This window comes from Zingiber officinale, chromosome 3A (genome assembly GCF_018446385.1).
Source record: "Zingiber officinale cultivar Zhangliang chromosome 3A, Zo_v1.1, whole genome shotgun sequence".
NCBI lineage: Eukaryota > Viridiplantae > Streptophyta > Magnoliopsida > Zingiberales > Zingiberaceae > Zingiber > Zingiber officinale.
Window position 1 is genome coordinate 83810794 of NC_055990.1, and position 20592 is coordinate 83831385.

The window sequence follows — 20592 nt, forward strand, 5'->3', positions numbered from 1 at the left end:
CATTACTACCCAAGTTTCAAGAATATTGAGATCCGACATCACCTTGTGACTACCAATTGTGACTCCTCACAAAATATGTGACATTGTCCTTCTATCCTAGACATCTAGATTGATCAATGTGAGGCATAGACCGTGTCATCCTCTAATCAATCTAAATCTTGAACTCCAAGTAGACTCACTCGATTAAATGAGCTCAACATCTAATGTTGACTCATTTGGGCATGTCGCTCCCGTCATATGGGAGGGATAGATCCCATCTACATCACTCATATCCCTCTACATAATTCGTTATATACCCAGTAATCGCCTTTATAGTCCACCCAGTTACGGGTGACGTTTGACGAAACCAAAGTACATAACTCCTTATGTAGGGATCTATGGAGACTTCAGGTCAAAGGACTAATAGTCATACTAATAGCCACATGAGAAAGTATATGACACTCATATAACGATCCATGATACTTTCTCATGGCGGGTCATTCAGTATACATTCTCTAATGCATACCCATGTGTCAGCTTGATATCTCTATATCCATGACTTGTGAGATCAAGTCATCGAGCTGACCTACATGCTAGTCTTATTGTATTAACATTGTCCCTGAATGTTAATACTCGACTAGGAATGATTTAGAGTAGTGTTTCCTATATCATCTCACTATCAATTCAACCAATCGATTGATATAGGTAAGAACCTTTCTACTCTAGGATGTTACTATACTTATTTTATCTGGCACTAATACAAATAACCATAATAACCAAAAACCAAATGCCTTAATATATATACATGAATATGATATACATGAGTCCATACAATCATCAAATGATTGGCTCTAGGGCTCTAACTAACATTTCTATCGTCCCCTGTTGGCTTGCGTAGCATATTGTAGTTCTCTTTTCAATTTGCCATCGAACTTTTTCATGCAGTTGCCTCACAAACTCAGCTTTTCTAGTACCATCTAAACTGGCACACTCAGAGACAGGCAAAGGTGACAAATCTAAAAGAGTTAAATGGTTGAACCCATATACGACTTCAAAAGGTGAAAAATTTGTAGTAGAATGCACAGATCTATTATAAGCAAATTCAACATGTGCTAAACAATCTTGCCAACCTTTTAAATTCTTTTGAATGATAGCTCTCAATAAAGTAGATAAAGTTCGATTTACTACCTCAGTATGTCCATTTGTTTGTAGATGACAAGTTTGTTGGTTAGTCCTAGGAAGATCGTACCGGTTTCACTATATAAAATTTTTGTACAAGTGTCGAAACTTTCCTAAATAACCTATTGTGTTCATTAGAAGTTAAATTAGGAATCGCAGACGGAACTTAACATCATTGATTCCAAATTTAACTTATTTGTTCTTAATGGTTTAGAATTGGATCGCAAGTGGAACTTAACACTATTGATTCAAATCCACCTATGTTATAAATTCCATTAAATATTAATTTCCAAAATTGGCTTCCAGAACTGCATGGCGAGGCACATGACCTTCTTGGGTATGGGAGCATCCACCACCACCTAGGCAAAGCCTTTTAAGGAAAGCTAATATTTAATTTGCTTATATAACCCTAGGTTTAACCAAAAGGAACAATCGAATCTCAAATTCGAAAAACAAAACAAAGAAAACACAACTTCGAAACAAATCTGAAAAACTAGAATCTAATGCCTCTTGTGTTTGGAATTCTTACAAAGAAAAATAACTAGCATGATGCAGAAAACAATTGCTAATTATACCTTCTCTTTGTATGCTAATAACCTCGAGATCTTCTGCCGTATTCCTCGCCTCACCTTGGATGTCGTGTGGGCAACGATCCTCCAAGATGAACACAACCCAAAGAACTTCTCCTTCTACTCTATGTTTCGGCCACCACCACCACCAAGGAGCAAAAGAGAGCAAAGGGAAAAGAGAGGGAGAGAGGGTCGTCCACCAAGTGGAACTCCACCAAGAAAATAAGAATTGTTATCTCATGAGGTCTCCCCTCCCCTTCTTTTATATTACTTGCCCAAGGTAAATAAGGAAAGACTTTTACAAAAATTAAAACCATTCTCTTGTTTTTCCTTTTTCCTTTTTATTTTTCCTTTTCTTTCCTCTTGATTGAATCAATCACCAATCATTGATTGGTATTATTTGGTTGGCCCCTTGCTTGGGCACCAAGAAAGGGTGGCCTGCCCCAATAGGAAAGGAATAATAATTTTGTAAAAATTTTATAAGCCAAGGAGAAAACTCTTATAAAACTTTACAAGCTCTCTTTTAATTTCCTAAAGTGGAAGTTAAAAAAGGAAAGCTTTAAAAATTAAAACCATATTTTCAAATTTAAAACTTCTCTTCTAAAAATTTACTTTTTTAACATGGTTACAAAAATAGAAAATTTAAATTTAAAAACTTCTCTTCCATTTTCCTTAAAACCATGAGGATTGTTTAAAAAGGAAAGTTTTAAAAACTTTTAAACTTTCTTTTAAACCAGGTGGCCTAATTCAAGTAAGGAAAGCTTTCAAATTTAAAATCTCTCTTTTACAACTTGTAGATATCTACAAAGAGAATATTTTCAAAACACCCCTCCTATTTGAATTAATCATGGTCGGCCCCTACTTGCTTGGTCACCAAGCAAAAGGGTCGCCCTCATAGAGGAGGATATGGCCGGCCCTTGCATGGTCACCAAGCATTAGACCGACCCCCTTTTTGGACACCAAGATGGGCTTATATTTGGATGGACTTGAGGCTTTAATGAGGCTACGACAAGGACCTAGAGGAGAAATTGGTTTTGACCTTCTGATGAGCTTGAGTATCCCGTGTTCGCCCCGAACACACAACTCAAGTTTATCAACAATAACTCATTCCACTAGAGAGTTATTGTTGTACTACCGCACCAATCCCAAATTACATTATAGGTTCCTTCTTACTATGAGCGTGTTAGTCTCCCTGTGTTTAAGATAACAAATGTCCACTAATTAAGTAAGTTACAGACAACTCACTTAATTAATATCTAGCTCCAAGAGTAGTACCACTCAACATCATTATCATGTCGGACTAAGTCCACCTGCAGGGCTTAACATGACAATCCTTATGAGCTTCTCTTGGGGACATTCTCAACCTAGATTACTAGGACACAGTTTCCTTCTATAATCAACAACACACACTATAAGTAATATCATTTCCCAACTTATCGGGCCTATTGATTTATCAAACTAAATCTCACCCTTTGATAAGTTAAAGAAATAGATATTAAATATATATGCTTGTTATTATATTAGGATTAAGAGTACACACTTCCATAATAACTAAGGTCTAGTTCTTTTATTAAGTCAATATAAAAAGAACTTACCTAAAATGCTCCTACTCAATACACTTAAGAGTGTACTAGTGTAATTTATTAGTCAAGATAAACTAATACTTAATTACACTACGACTTTACCAATGGTTTGTTCCTTTCCATCTTAGTCATAAGCAACTATTTATAATTTATAAAGAGCGATAACTTGATTTTCTGTGTGTGACACCACACGCCAAATTATCTATTTTATAAATTAATTGAACAACTATATTTAACAAATAAATATAGACATTTGACCAATGTGATTTTTTTATTTCAAAAATAAATTTTTACAAAAGCTAGACTTTTAGTATACACTCTAACAATCTCCCACTTATACTAAAAGACTAAGCTACCATATCTGCTGCCATACATTTGATTCTCATCCCCTCCACATGCCGATCAAAAGCTTTCGCTAGAAGGGCCTTAGTGAAAGGATATGCCAGGTTATCTGCTGATGCAATCTTAGCGACGACAACTTCTCCTCGCTTGACGATGTCTCATATCAGGTGGTACTTGCACTCTATATGTTTACTTGCCTTATGGGCTCGTGGTTCCTTCGTGTTTGCAACTACACCGCTATTATCACAATAAATTATGATTATTTTAGGTAAACCAGGAATCTCATCTAAGTCCAATAGGAAGTTCCTGAGTCATACAACTTCTTTGGCTGCCTGAGAGGCTGCCACATACTCAGTCTTCCATGGTTGAATCTGAAACGCATTTCTTCTTAACACTTCTCCATGCAATGGCTCCACCTCCTAAAGTAAACACATAGCCTAATGTAGACTTACTGTTATCCCTATTTGATTGGAAGTCTGAATCCGTGTAACCCACAGGGAGCAAATCGTCTGCTTGGTAAACTAGCATATAATCTCTAGTCCTTCTCAGGTACTTCAATATATGCTTTACAGCAGTCCAATGTCCTTGTCCAGGGTTACTCTGATATCTGCTTACCATGCCCATGGCATAACAGATATCAGGTCTCGTACACAGCATTGCAAACATTAGGCTTCCCACAGCCAAAGCATAAGGAACTGCCTTCATGTCCTCTATCTCCTTTGATGTCTTTGAAGACATCTCTTTAGATAAAGTTGCTCCATTCTTAAAAGGTAAGAAACCTTTCTTGGAGTTCTACATGCTAAAACGAGCAAGGATTGTATCTACATATGAAGTTTGAGATAGGTACACCATCCTTTTCTTGCAATCCCTTATGACTTTGATCCCAAGAATGTGTGCACATTCTCCTAAGTCCTTCATATTGAATTTTTTGGACAACCATACCCTTACGTCTGATAACACTTTGACATTGTTGCCAATTAACAAAATATCATCTACGTATTGTACAAGAAATACCACCATGTTTCCGTTACACTTCTTGTATACACAAGACTCATCCGGACACTGAATAAATCCATATGAATGGATTACTTCATTAAACCAGATGTTCCAAGACCTTGAAACTTGCTTCAGTCCATAAATGGGCCGATTCAGCTTGCATACTAGATGCTCTTTGCCTTTTTCAAAGAATCCCTTTGGTTGCTTCATATGGATGTTTTCTTCAAGACTTCCGTTAAGGAAAGCTGTCTTGACATCCATTTGCCAAATCTCATAATCCATATGAGCAGCAATGCATAAGAGTATCCAGATAGACTTTAGCATAACTACCGGCGAAAAAGTCTCCTCATAATCGATTCCCTCTTTCTGAATATACCCTTTCGCAACAAGCCTTGCTTTGAAGGTTTCTACCTTCCCGTCTATCCCTCTTTTCCTTTTATAGATCCACTTGCATCCAACAGCTTTTACACCATCAAGTGGTTCTACAAGCTCCCAGATCTTATTAAAATACATAGACTCTATTTCATAATTCATTGCCTTTTACCAAGATATTGCATCTTTATCTTGGAGTGCTTCGTCATATGTACGGGGATCAGGTTCATGTTTACCCGGTATCAAGTCCGAAGACTCTCCTAAAAACATAAATCTTTCTGGTTGCCTCACAACCCTCCCACTACGATGAGGCACTGTCTGTGGTTGTATATCATGTGTGACACGTCTTGCAATCTCTTGTGGTACTTCATCTTGTACTGTTGGTACTGAAGTAAACGTGTCCTCTCTTATTTCTTCTAGAAAAATTTTACATTTGGGCTTGTGGTCCATTATATAGTCTTCTTCTAAAAACTGGGCATTGGTGCTAACAATGACCTTCCACTACAACAAAAACCTTCATAGACATCGGTTTTCCACCGGTGTCTATTTGATTTTCGACCGATGTCTATGAAGCCGATGTTAAAAGTCTGGCATTTTAGACATCGGGTTAAAACCGGTGTAGTATCACTTAACGACACCGGTCTTCGAATCGGTTATTAACCTGTGTAGTATCACTTAACGACACCGTTTCATCAACGGTGTAAAACCGATGTAATATTGTATGTTAATAACACCAGTTTTGGCAGCGGTAAATGACCGATATAATATTACTTTATAACACCGGTTTTACATCGGTGGAAAACCGATGTAATATGTATATTTTTTAAAAGCACGGATTTGATTTTAAAACCGAAAATAACAAAAAAAAAATACACAAATATTCACAAATTGTACAAATATTCTTCATTCAATAATATCCATAAAATACACAAATATTCACAAATTATATAAATAATCTTCTTACAACAATATCCATAAAATACCCAAACATTCTTTTTACATCAAAAGATAGCTAATAGATATCAAAATCAAAGTATAACATTCTGTTAACACATCAAGGTACAACTGTCTCAAATGTAATCTAGCATGCATTCAGCCCACTCGAACCGCACTTCATCAATTTCAATTCTGGAGTACTTGAGATTTGTAAACTGTAAAAACACATAAATCCACCATATGTCAAATAATTAAAACAAATGTGTACATGTATCAAATAAAATAGAATACTGAGTTTTTAGAGGCTGCTGTGGAAGATAACGAATATAACATAGAATCTAAAACTTTCATATATGACACTTAGTATATGCTGCTTAGAATATAACATAGATAATTTGCTCCTTCTAATTCAAGTGTACAAATCGATAAGAACTGACAGCATCATACAACAACTTACTAGGCATGATAATGGTTGAACAAAGAAATATGACTACACAACAAATCCAGTGAGGCATAGAAGAACAAAGCTACATCTGATGAAGAGATATACTATTTATTGTACTACCTCTAATGCCATCTTGGTATCATGAATATCCTGCACTAAGCCCACTATTTTCTTTGATTTCTGCTACCAACCACAGTAGCAAGGAATGCAGCAAGAAGGCAGCTGCCTCCTTAGTTCAACACCCAAAACAGCAAGTTAGAGCTTCCTTTTGGGTCCATTCAATCCTCTAGTAAGTAGAAACTATTTTCCCTTTGGTTTATGATGGATTTGGAGTGTCTTGACCTAAGATATAATCCTCTCGTAGCCCTCTATATTAAAGGCCAGCATACATGGAAAATTTAGCATGTTCTTCTGAAGTCATAACAGGGTAGGTAAACTTTACTTGTAGTTTTTATTCATTTGCTTCATGTAGGAGTAGATTCTAGTAAATTCCCACACATTTAATGTTTAATGATCGGCTAGGGATAAGATTAGGGATCAACATGATCATTTCCTCACTATGATTCAGTGTGTTTCTTTTTTGAGATTTCTATATAAATTCCATAAAATCATGGTTTAGTAAGTAATGAAGTCCTGTTGGGAGAAATTTTTCTTGCTAGTGAATTGATACAACGGTTACCGTTGAGCTGGGTGATTTTTCATCTTTTCTTATTTAAGGCTGAATTTGGATTCAAAAAAGGGTTAATCAGATAGATTGATGTAACAAGTGCTAGATTTCATATACCATTACTTGTTAGACTCTATATAATATTGATAACATTTTTATACCATGATCTTGGTTGTTATCACATTGACAAACTGATTATTCTTGTAATATAAATTTTATGAAATTCAGTTGCATAAAATTATTTAAATGAATATGTAATCAATGTCATATTATTGATAACTTGATGAATGGAGAACAAAATAAAAGTTGAAAATTAAATACAAGAAAATTTTCCCTATAGCCATGTGGTAGAGGTCGAGCTTGTAGCCTAAATAATGTAGTTAGGGGTCTCTATCTGATTAATGAAAAACATGAATATAGGTAAAAACAAAAGAGGTGAGTAAAATAATGAAGAGGGGTTAAATCATAAAAACAAAGAGTTCCCTATTCTTGAGGTACCCATAGGCATATTGACACTCACTCTTACTTCTAGTTGAACTTGAAATTCATTGGTATAGCTAAATATGGTAATGGGTACCCTTTAGGTTTGATTACCCATTGATCTTAATAGGTTAGGTTAAATTCGAGTATCAATGTGTTAGATATTTAGAGGAAGTTGAGAAGGTTCAAAAAATGTAAGCAATCCTAAGGTTACCATTTAAGATAGCTTATCCAGCCACTCTACTCACTACAGCTCCTAATCTCTAATTCCTTTCTTCTTAGGCAATCATTTAGTCTCCAACTAGTATCTGGTTTGTAACAAAAGCATAGCATCCGGTTTGTAACTTATTTTAGGCAAATAAAGCAACCATATAAGCTTATGAAATGAGAGAATGCTACACTCATTAATGGTTGCATAAGGATTGCTTAAGACAACATATAAATTTTCTTTAATGGGATGTAGGTCAATTAATATAGGTTGTTTAATTCATGTGTTTTATGTTGTGTGAATTTCTTAAGATCATCCCTAAGCTACTGTACATGCTATGTCAGAGCTAAATTCGTCCCAATTTGTGTGGGTTCTTTTCTCCTTTTCACCAAAGCCATATGCATAAACCATGTACATATTAAGTAGAAGCAACTAGTTTTCACTCTTGTGAAACAAAACATCTAATGCTTTTTGTATTGTGAGAATTTACTTGGATCATAGTAAGAGTATCCATCCAGTATGGGTGTCGATCTGTGTCCAACAGGGTGTTTAAACAGATAAACTCAGATACTCAAAAAAGATTCTACTTATATTGACATAATAAATTTTCAAAAGAACAAAATGAAATAGGAAGAGAAGATTTTTATTTAAACAGATAACCTCATAAACTCAAAAAGATTCTACTTATATTGACATAATAAATTTTCAAAAGAACAAAATAAAAGATTCTTCCTTCATTCTTAAACCTCATAAATCTAAACAACATGGAGGAGAAAGGTTTCCATCCCGGGCAAGGCAGCCGCAATCTTTCGAAAGAGAGCCTGAAAAGATTGAGGAAGCAATTAGTAACCGCAGTCCTTGAAAAATCAGAAATATTCAGATAAATAAATAAGAAGCCATTGGATTTGATGGAAAAATTGATCCACAAACTTATTCTCAGCCATGAGAATAAAATATTGAAGCCCGAGTTAATAATAGTGTATATGTTAAGTCCATATAAATCCTATTCATTAGCTAACTTCCCTTGCTAGCCTTGTGAGACTAAATTAGCATGCCATTGTTAAGCATTTTGTCAGGAATTGAACATAATTAGGCACGTAAAGATGACATATGTTTGCTTTCAGTGCATCTGTCTAACAAGTATAACATCATTAGTTTAATGATCTTTGGGCCAAGTCATTGGTGCACCTAAAGGAGATGTTTGCAGTACAAGTATTTGTCTGTTTCAGCTGTGATCAGGCATATATGCATTGGTAATTTGAAAAGCATAAACATGAAGTGATTTTGAAGCATAATAGGTTCTTGTCATGGTATGATAGCTACCTTTATATTGAAGCCAGCTTTTGCGCTTGTTTTGATAAACATGACACCGAGCTCTTGCGCTTTACCTTCTCCTTCTTCTATGGAGACTTGCCTATTAATAACAATAAAAAGAACAATGCAATGAGTCAGTTCCCATCCTCAAGGACAGACTTGGAAAAAGAAGCTGACATGAGATGATAAGAAACATTTATAGTGACTGATGGTATTTTTGATGACTTGTTGGTGACCACTTTGCAGCATTAGTGCTGAATTCAAGCAGAGCTTATTCACTTGAGAGGGCAACACACTTGTAATATATAGGTATAATGGACAACCGACATTCATCCATGTGGGATTAATGAGTAAAACTCATTTCATCCTAAAATGACTAGTCACTCTATGAGGGATACACTTTCAATATAGAAGGTCATAGTGATCTATAAACTCAAGTAATAGAACATAATTACATGCTACTCAAGCAATTGACCAATTAAATGAATAAGATAAAAATTTGTCAATTGAAAATGAAAAAAAAATCATCAAGTTCTTTTTTAACCATTGGTGGGCTTACATTCTCTATATGAACTTCACCAACTTTCACAATCTCAATCCTCTACATATGCAAGAACTGAACAAGGAAGGAGAAACATGAGGTAACAATATTTGAATACTAGTAAGACCTTTCAGATTTAATTAAACATGCAACTTAGAGTTCCTGGTAATTGCTACAAGATGAATGGAATGATCGCATCACTTGGGCCTGCAAGTTCGAATCGAAAACTCAGAATTCAATCACATGGATATCCAGGATGCATCCATAAAGGAAACTGTAAGAGTAAGAAAACTATAACATCGAGTAAAACCAATTTGAAACTGATTTATCACGATCAACCTCCTAAATTACACTCAAAACATACTAACATAAAGAGTTGCACATTGTGCTTTTACCCAACCTGCTTCTAAGAAACCATGTTTTTATTGGTAACGGAAGCAAAGAAGCATGAAAGGTAAAATGCAACTTAAGAAGGTTATACAAATAAGAACCTGGTGAATGTAATCCACCTTGCAGCAGCACACTAATACTAGAGAAAGGGAAAAACCTCGATTAACTTTCACAAGGATTTCTGGCTTGCAAATTGTTAGTCAAGCTATTCTGTAGCAGCTAGGCCTTCTTTTTCTACTTTCATTTCGTGCAAACCAAATCCAACTACCATGCTAGTTCATCATTCTAGGTATCTACCATATAACTGGTTTATGTCGCAGAGATTGTGGACCAAACCGTCAAGAAAGCTCCTCTTCCGGATTATCCTGAGGGCATCTGATCATCTCTAGTATGTTCACAACTTCAACCATATCTGGCCTGGTAGATGGCACCTGAGAGGTGAAGTTCAATATAGTGATCTATATTTAGAGGAATAAAAAAAAACATGAACTGTGTTATGTCTAAGAACAAATCGTGCAAGTAGACCGTCCAAACACATTCAAGGAGATTTCCACTTAATATGATTTCTACTGAGAATTGCTTGGTATGGTATTTCTAAGTATTGAGCAGAACATCATGTGCCCAAATGAGTATGACACCTGTGCACAGCATGCATGACCTACACAAAGCATGTGATGAGTTGTAACTTCGGTACTATGATTTTTTTTTTTTACCCCAATTGCATACTAAAGTTCAAACAACACATTAACGCACGTGCAATGAATCTTGGAGAACAAGAACTTTTAGAGAGGAGTTTTCTTCTCGAGTAGAGTTTTTGGAATCTAGGGAGTGTTTTAGATGACGTTTTGTTTCTATTGTTCCAAGTGTAGACGTCTCTCAGAAGCATACCGTCGAACACCTTCTCCGCGTCGGCGATGCTGCCGCACTTGAAGTAGAGATTGATGAGCGAGTTGGTGGCGGCGACGTCCATGGGTAGATTCTTCTTGAAGACGCGAGCTTGGATCCGCCTTCCCTGGTCCAGTGCGCTGAGATTGGCGGACAGCGAGAGCGCATTGGAGAGGGTGAACTCGTCGGGGTCGAGGGCGGAGGTCTGGAACCATTTGAAGAGGCGAAGAGCTTCCCGGGGGCGACCGTCGAGGGCGAGGCCGGAGATGATGGCGCTGAGGCAGCAAGGATCGCGGTGGGTGGAGTCGGAGACTGGGCATGCTTTGGCCGATTGAGCTGCTCGGGAAAGGGAAGTGACGGCGGCTCGAGAGGTGGGAACTTACACTGACGGGGGCTCGGGAAAGGGAAGTGCCAGCCTTGGGCTTCGCTTTTCTCGTCTCCTCCGTGACGAGATGTCAAGATCCTCGAAAAAAAGAAGATCGAAAACTTAGAATTTGATGAAGAGGGAGAGAGGAAAGAGGGCAGCGGTGAGGTTCCTGCAAACTTAGAATTTAGAAATAAAAGGTACGATTTGATCGTCTTGATCAGTGGAACTTAGTATCACCTTTCCCTCTAGTCATCTTCATCTTGCCTCCCTCCGCCGCTACTACTCTGAAACCCTAGAAAACAAGACCAACTCGTCATCTCTCCTTTCTTGTTCCTTTCTTACCCAAAGGGAGGAGGTGGAGGAGATGCGTCGTGAGTCAATCCTGATCAGGAGAGGAAGAGGCGTCAATCTAAGAAGGGAAAGAGGAAGATGAAGCTGAGAGAGATGGTTGGACTGCCTGCGGCGAGGAGGAAAGTGGTGGTGGCGTCGTGACGGTATACGGCGAACGACGCGATATAGGTTTAGGTTTAGAGGGAAGAGTGAAGTGTTGCAAATTTCGGCTAAGTATTGGTGGGAAAAATATATTATTTTATTTTATCATAGACACCGAGTTTTAAAAACCGCTGTTAAAATCGATGTCTATTAATGAAAAAAAGGCGCTCATAGACATCGGCTTTAAAAACCGATGTCTTTGAGCGAAAATCTGGGCTTATAGACACCGGTTTTTGGAAAAATCGGTGTAAAATACTCAAAGACATCGGTTTTTGCTTAAAACTGTTGTTTTTCCACTGATGTCTATGCGGGTTTTTCTTGTAGTGTTCTAGTCTTTAGGACTATAAAATAAACCACCTTTCATTCCTCTAGGATAACCCAAAAACACGCGAACTTCTGTACGAGATTCTAACTTATCAGCATCTTCTTTCAGCACATGTGCTGAACTACCCCAAATCTGAATATGTCTTAGACTAGGCTTTCGCCCATTCCACAATTCTATGGGAGTAGAAGGTATTGATTTAGAAGGTACTAAGTTCAGAATATGCGCTGCTGTTTTCAAAACTTATCCCCAAAATGAATTTGGTAATTTTGAATAACTCATCATCGATCTAACCATTTCCATAAGAGTCATATTCCTTCGTTCTACCACACCATTCTGTTGGGGTGTACCATGTGCGGACAACTAGGATTGAAACCCTACCTCTGATAAGTAATTCCTAAACTCTCCTAAGAGATATTCGCCATCACGATCATACCGTAGTGTTTGATACTTTTACCAAGATTTTTCTCCACATCAGCCTTGTAATCTTTGAACTTATCAAAGCACTCAGAATTATGGCACATCAAGTAAATGTATCCGTATCTCGAATAATCGTATATAAAAGAGACAAAGTATTCAAAACCACCTTTTGCTTGGATTGACATAGGACCACACAAATCAGAATGAACCAGTTCTAACACATCTTTGGCTCTATACCCCTTGGCCTTAAAAGGCCTCTTAGTCATTTTACCTTCCAAGCAAGATTCATAGGTTGGAAAGTTTTCCAACTCTAATGTACCCAAGAGTCCATTGGCTATCAGCCTTTGAATCCTACTTAAGTTAATATGACCAAGCCTTAGATGCTAAAGATATGTTTGGTTCATTTTCGAAGGTTCTATTCTCTTATTAGAGTTAGAAGATGTGTTATTAATTTCCATTTGTTGCTTTATGGGAGAAATCGGATTTAATGTATATAAATTTCCAACCAATGCACCAGAACAGATAATAACTCTATTTCTCTTTATAACTACATTGTTATTGAAAGAAACAGAATATTCATCCAAATACAATTTAGAAACTGAAATTAAATTCTTTCTAAAACTAGGTACATAAAGATAATTTCTTAAAACCAAACTTCTATTCCTATCAAAAGATAAGTAGACGTCTCCCACTGCAATAACCGCCACCTTAGTAGCATTGCCCATGTAGACGGTTATCTCTCCTTCAAATAGTTGTCAGGTTTTCTAGAACCCCTGCAAAGAGTCGCAGACATGATCAGTGGCTCCCGTATCTATATACCAGGTGCTGGTAGATAACACCGCTAAATATGTTTCAACAACTAGAGAATGAGATATACATTTATTGTTCTGATTCCTACAAGGACAGCCCGACTTCCAATGTCCTAACTGCTTGCAGATGAAGCATTTGCCCTTCGGCTTCTTCATTCCAACTTTTTGTCCTGTACCTTGAGGTTTATTCACCTTCTTTGTTGAAAAGACTTGTTTCTTCTTCTTCTTCTTGCCTTTTAACTTAGAAGTAGAACCATTTTCAGCATAGTGAATCTGAGAACTATGATGAAATATACCTTCTGATGCCCGTAGTTCTGTCAAAAGTTCCGCCAATGTATACTCCCTTTTATTCATGTTATAGTTCAGGCGGAACTGCTCAAAACTTCTGGGTAGCGTTTGGAGAATTATATCGACTTGGATTTTCCCATCGATTTCACCTCTAAGAACTTGTATTTTGTTTAGATAAGCCATCATTTTGAGGATATGATCCCTTAAGGGTGTCCCCTCCGACATGGTGGCTGTCATTAACTTTCTCATTGCCTCTTTCCTAGCAGTCCGACTCTGGTGCCCAAAGAGTTCTTTGAGATTGTTCATTATTTCATAAGAAGTTAGTAAATCTTGATGCTGATGTTGCAATACATTTGACATTGAAGCTAAAATGTAACATCGCGCCATCTCATTCGTTTTTACCCATTTATTATGATACTCAATCTCCTCTGGGGTAGAATCACCATTAGGTGTATCTGGGCATACCTCTGACAGTACAAACTTATAGCTTTCAGCAGTTAAGACAATATCCAGGTTTATTTTCCAATCTATATAGTTGGGACCAGTAAGTCTATTCTCTTTCAGAATAATGGCAAGTGGGTTGAAACTCATCCTAAGAATCACAAAAATAAACTTTGATCAAGACTCTAAATTTAGCATAATATTGATTTCTCAAACAATAATATTTTAAATTAACCAACACCTCAAATCACCGTGAATTTTCCATGCCACGATAGTGTGGACGTATACAAAATCAAACATTTGTAAGAGGAGGTTTTACCTATTAATTTTGTTCTTATCTATCTAACTTTTTGACAAATAAAATTAATAGTTAGTTTTCCTTCCGTCACACAAATAATAGTAGTGACTCCGATGGGGAGGATACTATTAGACGTGCCTAAGTGTATACCATTACTTGACACTTAATCCTTTAATAAGATTGTGCCCCTTCCGATGGGGAAGATCACATGCTCTTAATTAATTTCCTATCGTCATCCAAAATGAAAGTTTGATCTAGTGATCCGCAAACAAACTCATCCGATATGGAGGAAGGCACTCAGAGCCAACGCGCAAGTTTGTTTGCATCACTTACAAACCAGTAATGGTGATCGTGGAATTATTTAAAATCTCTCTCCCACTTAGTTATTTAAGGTGAGGAATTTTAACCTATGCTAACATATATTACATGCACATATACATCACAGTAAATAAAAGCAATAAATTTGGAAATTAATTTTCCAACTATTATGGCATTTTCCATCACTGTCTTCAGTATGATCCAACCCTAGATGCTGCCGTCTTTAGCCATCGCCATCGGGTCGAGTTGTCGCATCTATCTTGCTTCTTATTCTGCTACGCTTCTGGTCCTCCAATAGCACCACAACTCGCAAAGACACAATCCGCGACAAAAATAGAATTTTACATATATCGATTATAAAGGAATGTACATGTATTCTTGATCGAACAAAAAAAAATTCTAAAACTAATATAGCTCCTACTATATTTAATACATACAATCATGTACACACAAAAAAATGCCCTTGACATGTCCAAGGGTCCAATCATACACAATATCTATATGTCATAATAGTTGGAGCCTTCAACCCCAAAGTTAACACATCCTACTATTATCCTACCTAAATTATGTATGACATGTGCATAATTAATTTGAAAACCAAAACACACAGAGGCAAACCCTAGCTCTGATACCAATTGTTGGTTAGTCCTAGGAAGATCGTACCGGTTCCACTATACAAAAATTTTGTACAAGTGTCGAACCTTTCATAAATAACCTATTGTGTTCTTTAGAAGTTAAATTAGGAATCGCAGACGGAACTTAACATCATTGATTCCAAATTAAACTTATCTGTTCTTAATGGTTTAGAATTGGATCGCAAGCGGAACTTAACACTATTGTTCCAAACCCACCTATGTTATAAATTCTATTAAATATTAATTTCCAAAATTGGCTTCCAGGACTGCATGGTGAGGAACATGGCCTTCTTGGGTATGGGAGCATCCACCACCACCTAGGTAAAGCCTTTTAAGGAAAGCTAATATTTAATTTCCTTATATAACTCTATGTTTAACCAAAAGGAACAATAAAATCACAAATTCAAAAAATAAAACAAATAAAACACAACTTCGAAACAAATCCGAAAAACTAGAATCTAATGCCTCTTGTGTTTGGAATTCTTACAAAGAAAAATAACTAGCATGATGCGGAAAACAATTGCTAATTATACCTTCTCTTTGTATGCTAATAACCTCGAGATCTTCTGCCGTATTCCTCGCCTCGCCTTGGATGTCGTGTGGGCAACAATTCTCCAAGATGAACACCACCCAAAGAACTTCTCCTTCTTCTCTATGTTTCGGCCACCACCACCACCAAGGAGCAAAAGAGAGCAAAGGGAAAAGAGAGGGAGAGAGGGTCGGCCACCAAGAGGAACTACACCAAGAGAATAAGAATTGTTATCTCATGAGGTCTCCCCTCCTCTTCTTTTATATTACATGCCCAAGGTAAATAAGGAAAGACTTTTACAAAAATTAAAATCTTCCTCTTGTTTTTCCTTTTCCCTTTTTATTTTTCCTTTTCTTTCCTCTTGATTGATTCAATCACCAATCATTGATTGGTTTTATTTGGTCGGCCCCTTGCTTGGGCACCAAGCAAGGGTGGCTTGCCCCAATACGAAAGGAATAATAATTTTGTAAAAATTTTATAAGCCAAGGAGAAAATCTCTTATAAAATTTTACAAGCTCTCTTTTAATTTCCTAAAGTGGAAGTTAAAAAAGGAAAGTTTTAAAAATTAAAACCATATTTTAAAATTTAAAACTTCCCTTCTAAAAATTTACTTTTTTAACATGATTACAAAAATAGAAAATTTAAATTTAAAAACTTCTCTTCCTTTTTCCTTAAAACCATGAGGATGGTTTAAAAAGGAAAGTTTTAAAAACTTTTAAACTTTCTTTTAAACCATGTGGCCTAATTCAAATAAGGAAAGTTTTCAAATTTAAAATCTCTCTTTTACAACTTGTAGATTTCTACAAAGAGAGGATTTTCAAAACACCCCTCCTATTTGAATTAATCATGGCCGGCCCCCCTATTGCTTGGTCACCAAGCAAAAGGGTCTGCCCTATAGAGGAGGATGTGGTCGTCCCTAGCTTGGTCACGAAGCATTAGACTGGCCCCTTTCTTGGACACCAAGATGGGCTTATATTTGGATGGACTTGAGACTTTAATGAGGCTACGACAGGGACCTAGTGGAGAAATTGGTTGTGGCCTTTCGATGAGCTTGAGTATCCCGTGTTCGCCCCGAACACACAACTCAAGTTCATCAACAATAACTCATTCCACTAGAGAGTTATTGTTGCACTACTGCACTAATCCCAAATTACATTATGGGCTCCTTCTTACTATGAGTGTGTTAGTCTCCCTGTATTTAAGATAAAAAATGTCCACTAATTAAGTAAGTTACTGACAACTCACTTAATTAATATCTAGCTCCAAGAGTAGTACCACTCAACCTCATTGTCATGTCGGACTAAGTCCACCTGCAGGGTTAACATGACAATCCTTATGAGCTCCTCTTGAGGGCATTCTCAACCTAGATTATTAGGGCACAATTTCCTTCTATAATCAACAACACACACTATAAGTAATATCATTTCCCAACTTATCGGGCCTATTGATTTATCAAACTAAATCTCACCCTTTGATAAGTTAAAGAAATAGATACTAAATATATATGCTTGTTATTATATTAGGATTAAGAGTACTCACTTCCATAATAACAACGGTCTAGTTCTTTTATTAAGTCAGTATAAAAAGAACTTACCTAAAATGCTCATACTCAATACACTTAGAGTGTACTAGTGTAATTTATTGGTCAAGATAAACTAATACATAATTACACTACGACTTTACCAATGGTTTGCTCCTTTCCATCTTAGTCGTGAGCAACTGTTTATAATTTATAAAGAGCTGATAACATGATCTTCTGTGTGTAACACCACACACCAAGTTATCTATTTTATAAATTAATTGAACAACTATATTTTACAAATAAATATAGACATTTGACCAATGTGATTCTTTTATTTCAAAAATAAATGTTTACAAAAGCTAGACTTTTAGTATACACTCTGACAAAGTTGTAAAAAAAAATAGCTTTGTTCCCAATTTTCCCCATAGTGTCTTCCAAAAGTAGCTTAGAAACTTTACATTACGATCTGAAATTATGCTCCTCGGTACTCCATGAAGCCGCAAGGTCTCCCTAAAAAATAGATCAGCAATATGGTTAGCATCATCTGTTTACCTACAAGGACTAAAATGTGTCAATTTAGAAAATCTATCCACAATCATAAAAATAGAATCCATAACTCGTTTGGACCTTGGTAGTCCTAAAACAAAGTCCATGGAAATATCAACCCAATGTTCACTAGGAATTGGTAAAGGTGTATACTGTCCATGAGGTAAAGATCTAGATTTTGCTTGGCTACATGTAATACACTTCTCACAAAATTTAACTACATCTTGTTTCATGTGTGGCCAAAAGAAATGCTCTACCAACACTTCTAGAGTTCTTCTTACTCCAAGATGTCCCATTAGTCCCCCACCATAAGATTCTTGGATTAATAATTCCCTTAATAAACAATTAGGCACACACAACCTATTCACTCTAAAAAGAAACCCCTCATGCCTATAAAACATCCCAAAAGCAGCATGTTCACAAACTTCAAACACATTTCCAAAAACAGAATCATTAGAATATAGATCTTTAATATATTCAAATCCTAACAATTTAGTGTTTAAAGTAGAGATCAAGGTATACCTTCGAGACAAAGCATCGGCAATAATGTTTTCCATACCTTGTTTATACTTGATCACATAAGGGAATGATTCAATGAATTCTACCCATTTTGCATGACGCATATTCAACTTACTTTGGTTCTTCAAATGCATCAACGATTCATGATTAGTGTGAATAACAAATTCTTTGGGCCACAAGTAATGCTGCCAAGTCTCTAAAGCCCTCACCAATGCATACATCTCCTTGTCATAAGTTGGATAGTTCTTTGGGCCACAAGTAATGCTGCCAAGTCTCTAAAGCCCTCACCAATGCATACATCTCCTTGTCATAAGTTGGATAGTTCATAGCTGCTCCGCTGAGTTTCTGACTAAAATAAGCATGGGGTCAACTTTCTTGTATTAGCACTGCTCCAATACCTATTCCTGATGCATCACACTCAATTTCAAAAGTTTTAGCAAAGTTAGGTAATGCAAGAAATGGTGTCGAACTTAGCTTCTCCTTAAGTAAGTTGAAAGTTGTAACTTGTTCACTATCCCAACAGAACCCAACATTCTTTTTAACAACTTCAGTCAAGGGTGCAGCTATAAAACTAAAATTTTTAACAAACCTTCAGTAGAAACTTGCCAACCCGTGAAAGCTACATACCTCAGTTATCGTTTTTGGTGTTGGCCACTCACGAATTGCCTTAACCTTTTCTTCATCAACTACTATTCCCTTAGCACTAACAATATAACCAAGAAACTCTATCTGTCTAGTACAAAAAGAACATTTTTGAAGGTTAGCATACAATTTTTCATTTTCGCAAAACAAGTAGAACTTTTTGTAAATGGTTGACATGCTCATCTAAATTCTTACTATAAATCAAGATGTCATCAAAATATACTACAACAAAGTTCCCAATATAAGCACGCAAAATATGGTTCATTAATCTCATGAAAGTACTAGGTGCATTAGTTAGCCCAAATGACATGACTAACCATTCGTACAAACCATACCTAGTCTTAAAAGCAGTTTTCCATTCATCTCCCTCACGCATACGAATTTGATGATAGCCAGACTTCAAATCAATTTTAGAGAAAATATAAGAACCATATAGTTCATCTAGCATATCATCTAATCTAGGAATAGGATGACGATACTTTACCGTAATTTTGTTGATAGCCCTGCAATCAACGCACATTCTCCAAGTTCCATCCTTCTTGGCCACAAGCAAAACAAGAACTGCACAACGACTCAAACTTTCTCGAACATACCCTTTTCGCATCAACTCTTCAACTTGCTTTTGAAGCTCCTTCATCTCCAAAGGGTTGCACCTATAGGCTGGTCGATTAGGAACAACTGCTCCTGGGATGAAGTCAATCTAGTCCTCTATTCCTCTAAGTGGCGGCAATCCATTAGGAACTTCTTCCGGAAAGACATCATCAAATTCCTGAAAAAAAAGAGATTTAAAAACACTAGGCAAAGAAGAGTTAAGGTTGTTAGTGTTGAAATAAGCCTCCGTGTACAAAAGTAAAATCATTGGCTATTGAGAATAAAAAGCTCTCTTAACCTCTCTTTCTTTTGCATAAAAGCTCCCTTTTTTACTCTCTAGATTTTTTGTTTCTTTTTCATTCATTTTTTCACTCCTCTCATCCTCATTTTTTCTTTTCTCACACTCCTTTTCTTTTCCATTTTTTTCCCCCAATTGATCTTCATATACTTGCTTAGGAGTCAATGGTACAAGAGTTACAAGTTTACCATGCATCTTAAAAGGATATTTATTTGTGAACCCATCATGCATGACCCTCCTATCAAATTGCCATGGTCTACCTAAAAGCAAATGACTTGCATATATGCATTGGTACTAATTCACAAAGAGCGTCATCATGATACCTACTAATGGATAATGAAACCAACACTTGCTTAGTGACCTTAACCTCCCCGCAATCATTCAACCATTGTAGTTTATAAGGTCTACGATGTTTAGTGGTAGGTAAGCATAATTTCTCAACCAAGATAGTACTAGCAACATTAGTGCAACTTCCTCCATCTATAATCATACTACCTACCTTGTCTTTGATGTGGCAACGGGTATGAAATATGTTGTCTCATTGTTCTTCATCTTCTTCCTTCACTTGCACATTTAGAGCACGCCTAGTGACAAGGGCTTCCCCTTCAACAGCATACTCTTCTACATCACTTTCCATCAATGGTGGCAAGGCATTATCATCTTTGGACT

The 20592-nt window shown here is 36.5% G+C and overlaps 1 protein-coding gene across 14 annotated transcripts; it reads right to left on the bottom strand.

Annotated features, from left to right (window-relative positions):
• Positions 1–8327: 8327 nt before the first annotated feature.
• On the bottom strand, positions 8328–11116 carry LOC122052019. 14 transcript variants are annotated; one of them, XR_006131689.1, is made up of 5 exons: positions 10890–11013; positions 10338–10432; positions 9739–9818; positions 9080–9170; positions 8328–8577 (listed from the first exon to the last, which is right to left on the bottom strand). XR_006131689.1 is itself a non-coding variant. In XM_042613397.1 (3 exons), the coding sequence occupies exons 1-3, from the start codon at positions 11099–11101 to the stop codon at positions 8512–8514; spliced, it is 369 nt and encodes a 122-aa protein (XP_042469331.1). In that variant the 5' UTR covers positions 11102–11116; the 3' UTR covers positions 8328–8511. The 14 variants fall into 14 exon arrangements, 1 of the variants encoding a protein (XP_042469331.1); XR_006131687.1 differs by having other exon boundaries at positions 9630–9818; XR_006131686.1 differs by having other exon boundaries at positions 10299–10432.
• Positions 11117–20592: the final 9476 nt, after the last annotated feature.

Excerpts from the sequence above, each read along its gene's own strand:
- LOC122052019 (XM_042613397.1), bottom strand. The coding sequence starts at position 11,101 with ATGGTTCCAGACCTCCGCCCTCGACCCCGACGAGTTCACCCTCTCCAA. Across the intron at positions 9,171-10,889 it reads CGCGGAGAAGGTGTTCGACG|GCAAGTCTCCATAGAAGAAG; the intron begins GTATGCTTCTGA and ends TGTTATTAATAG. Across the intron at positions 8,578-9,079 it reads AAGCTGGCTTCAATATAAAG|GCTCTCTTTCGAAAGATTGC; the intron begins GTAGCTATCATA and ends CAATCTTTTCAG.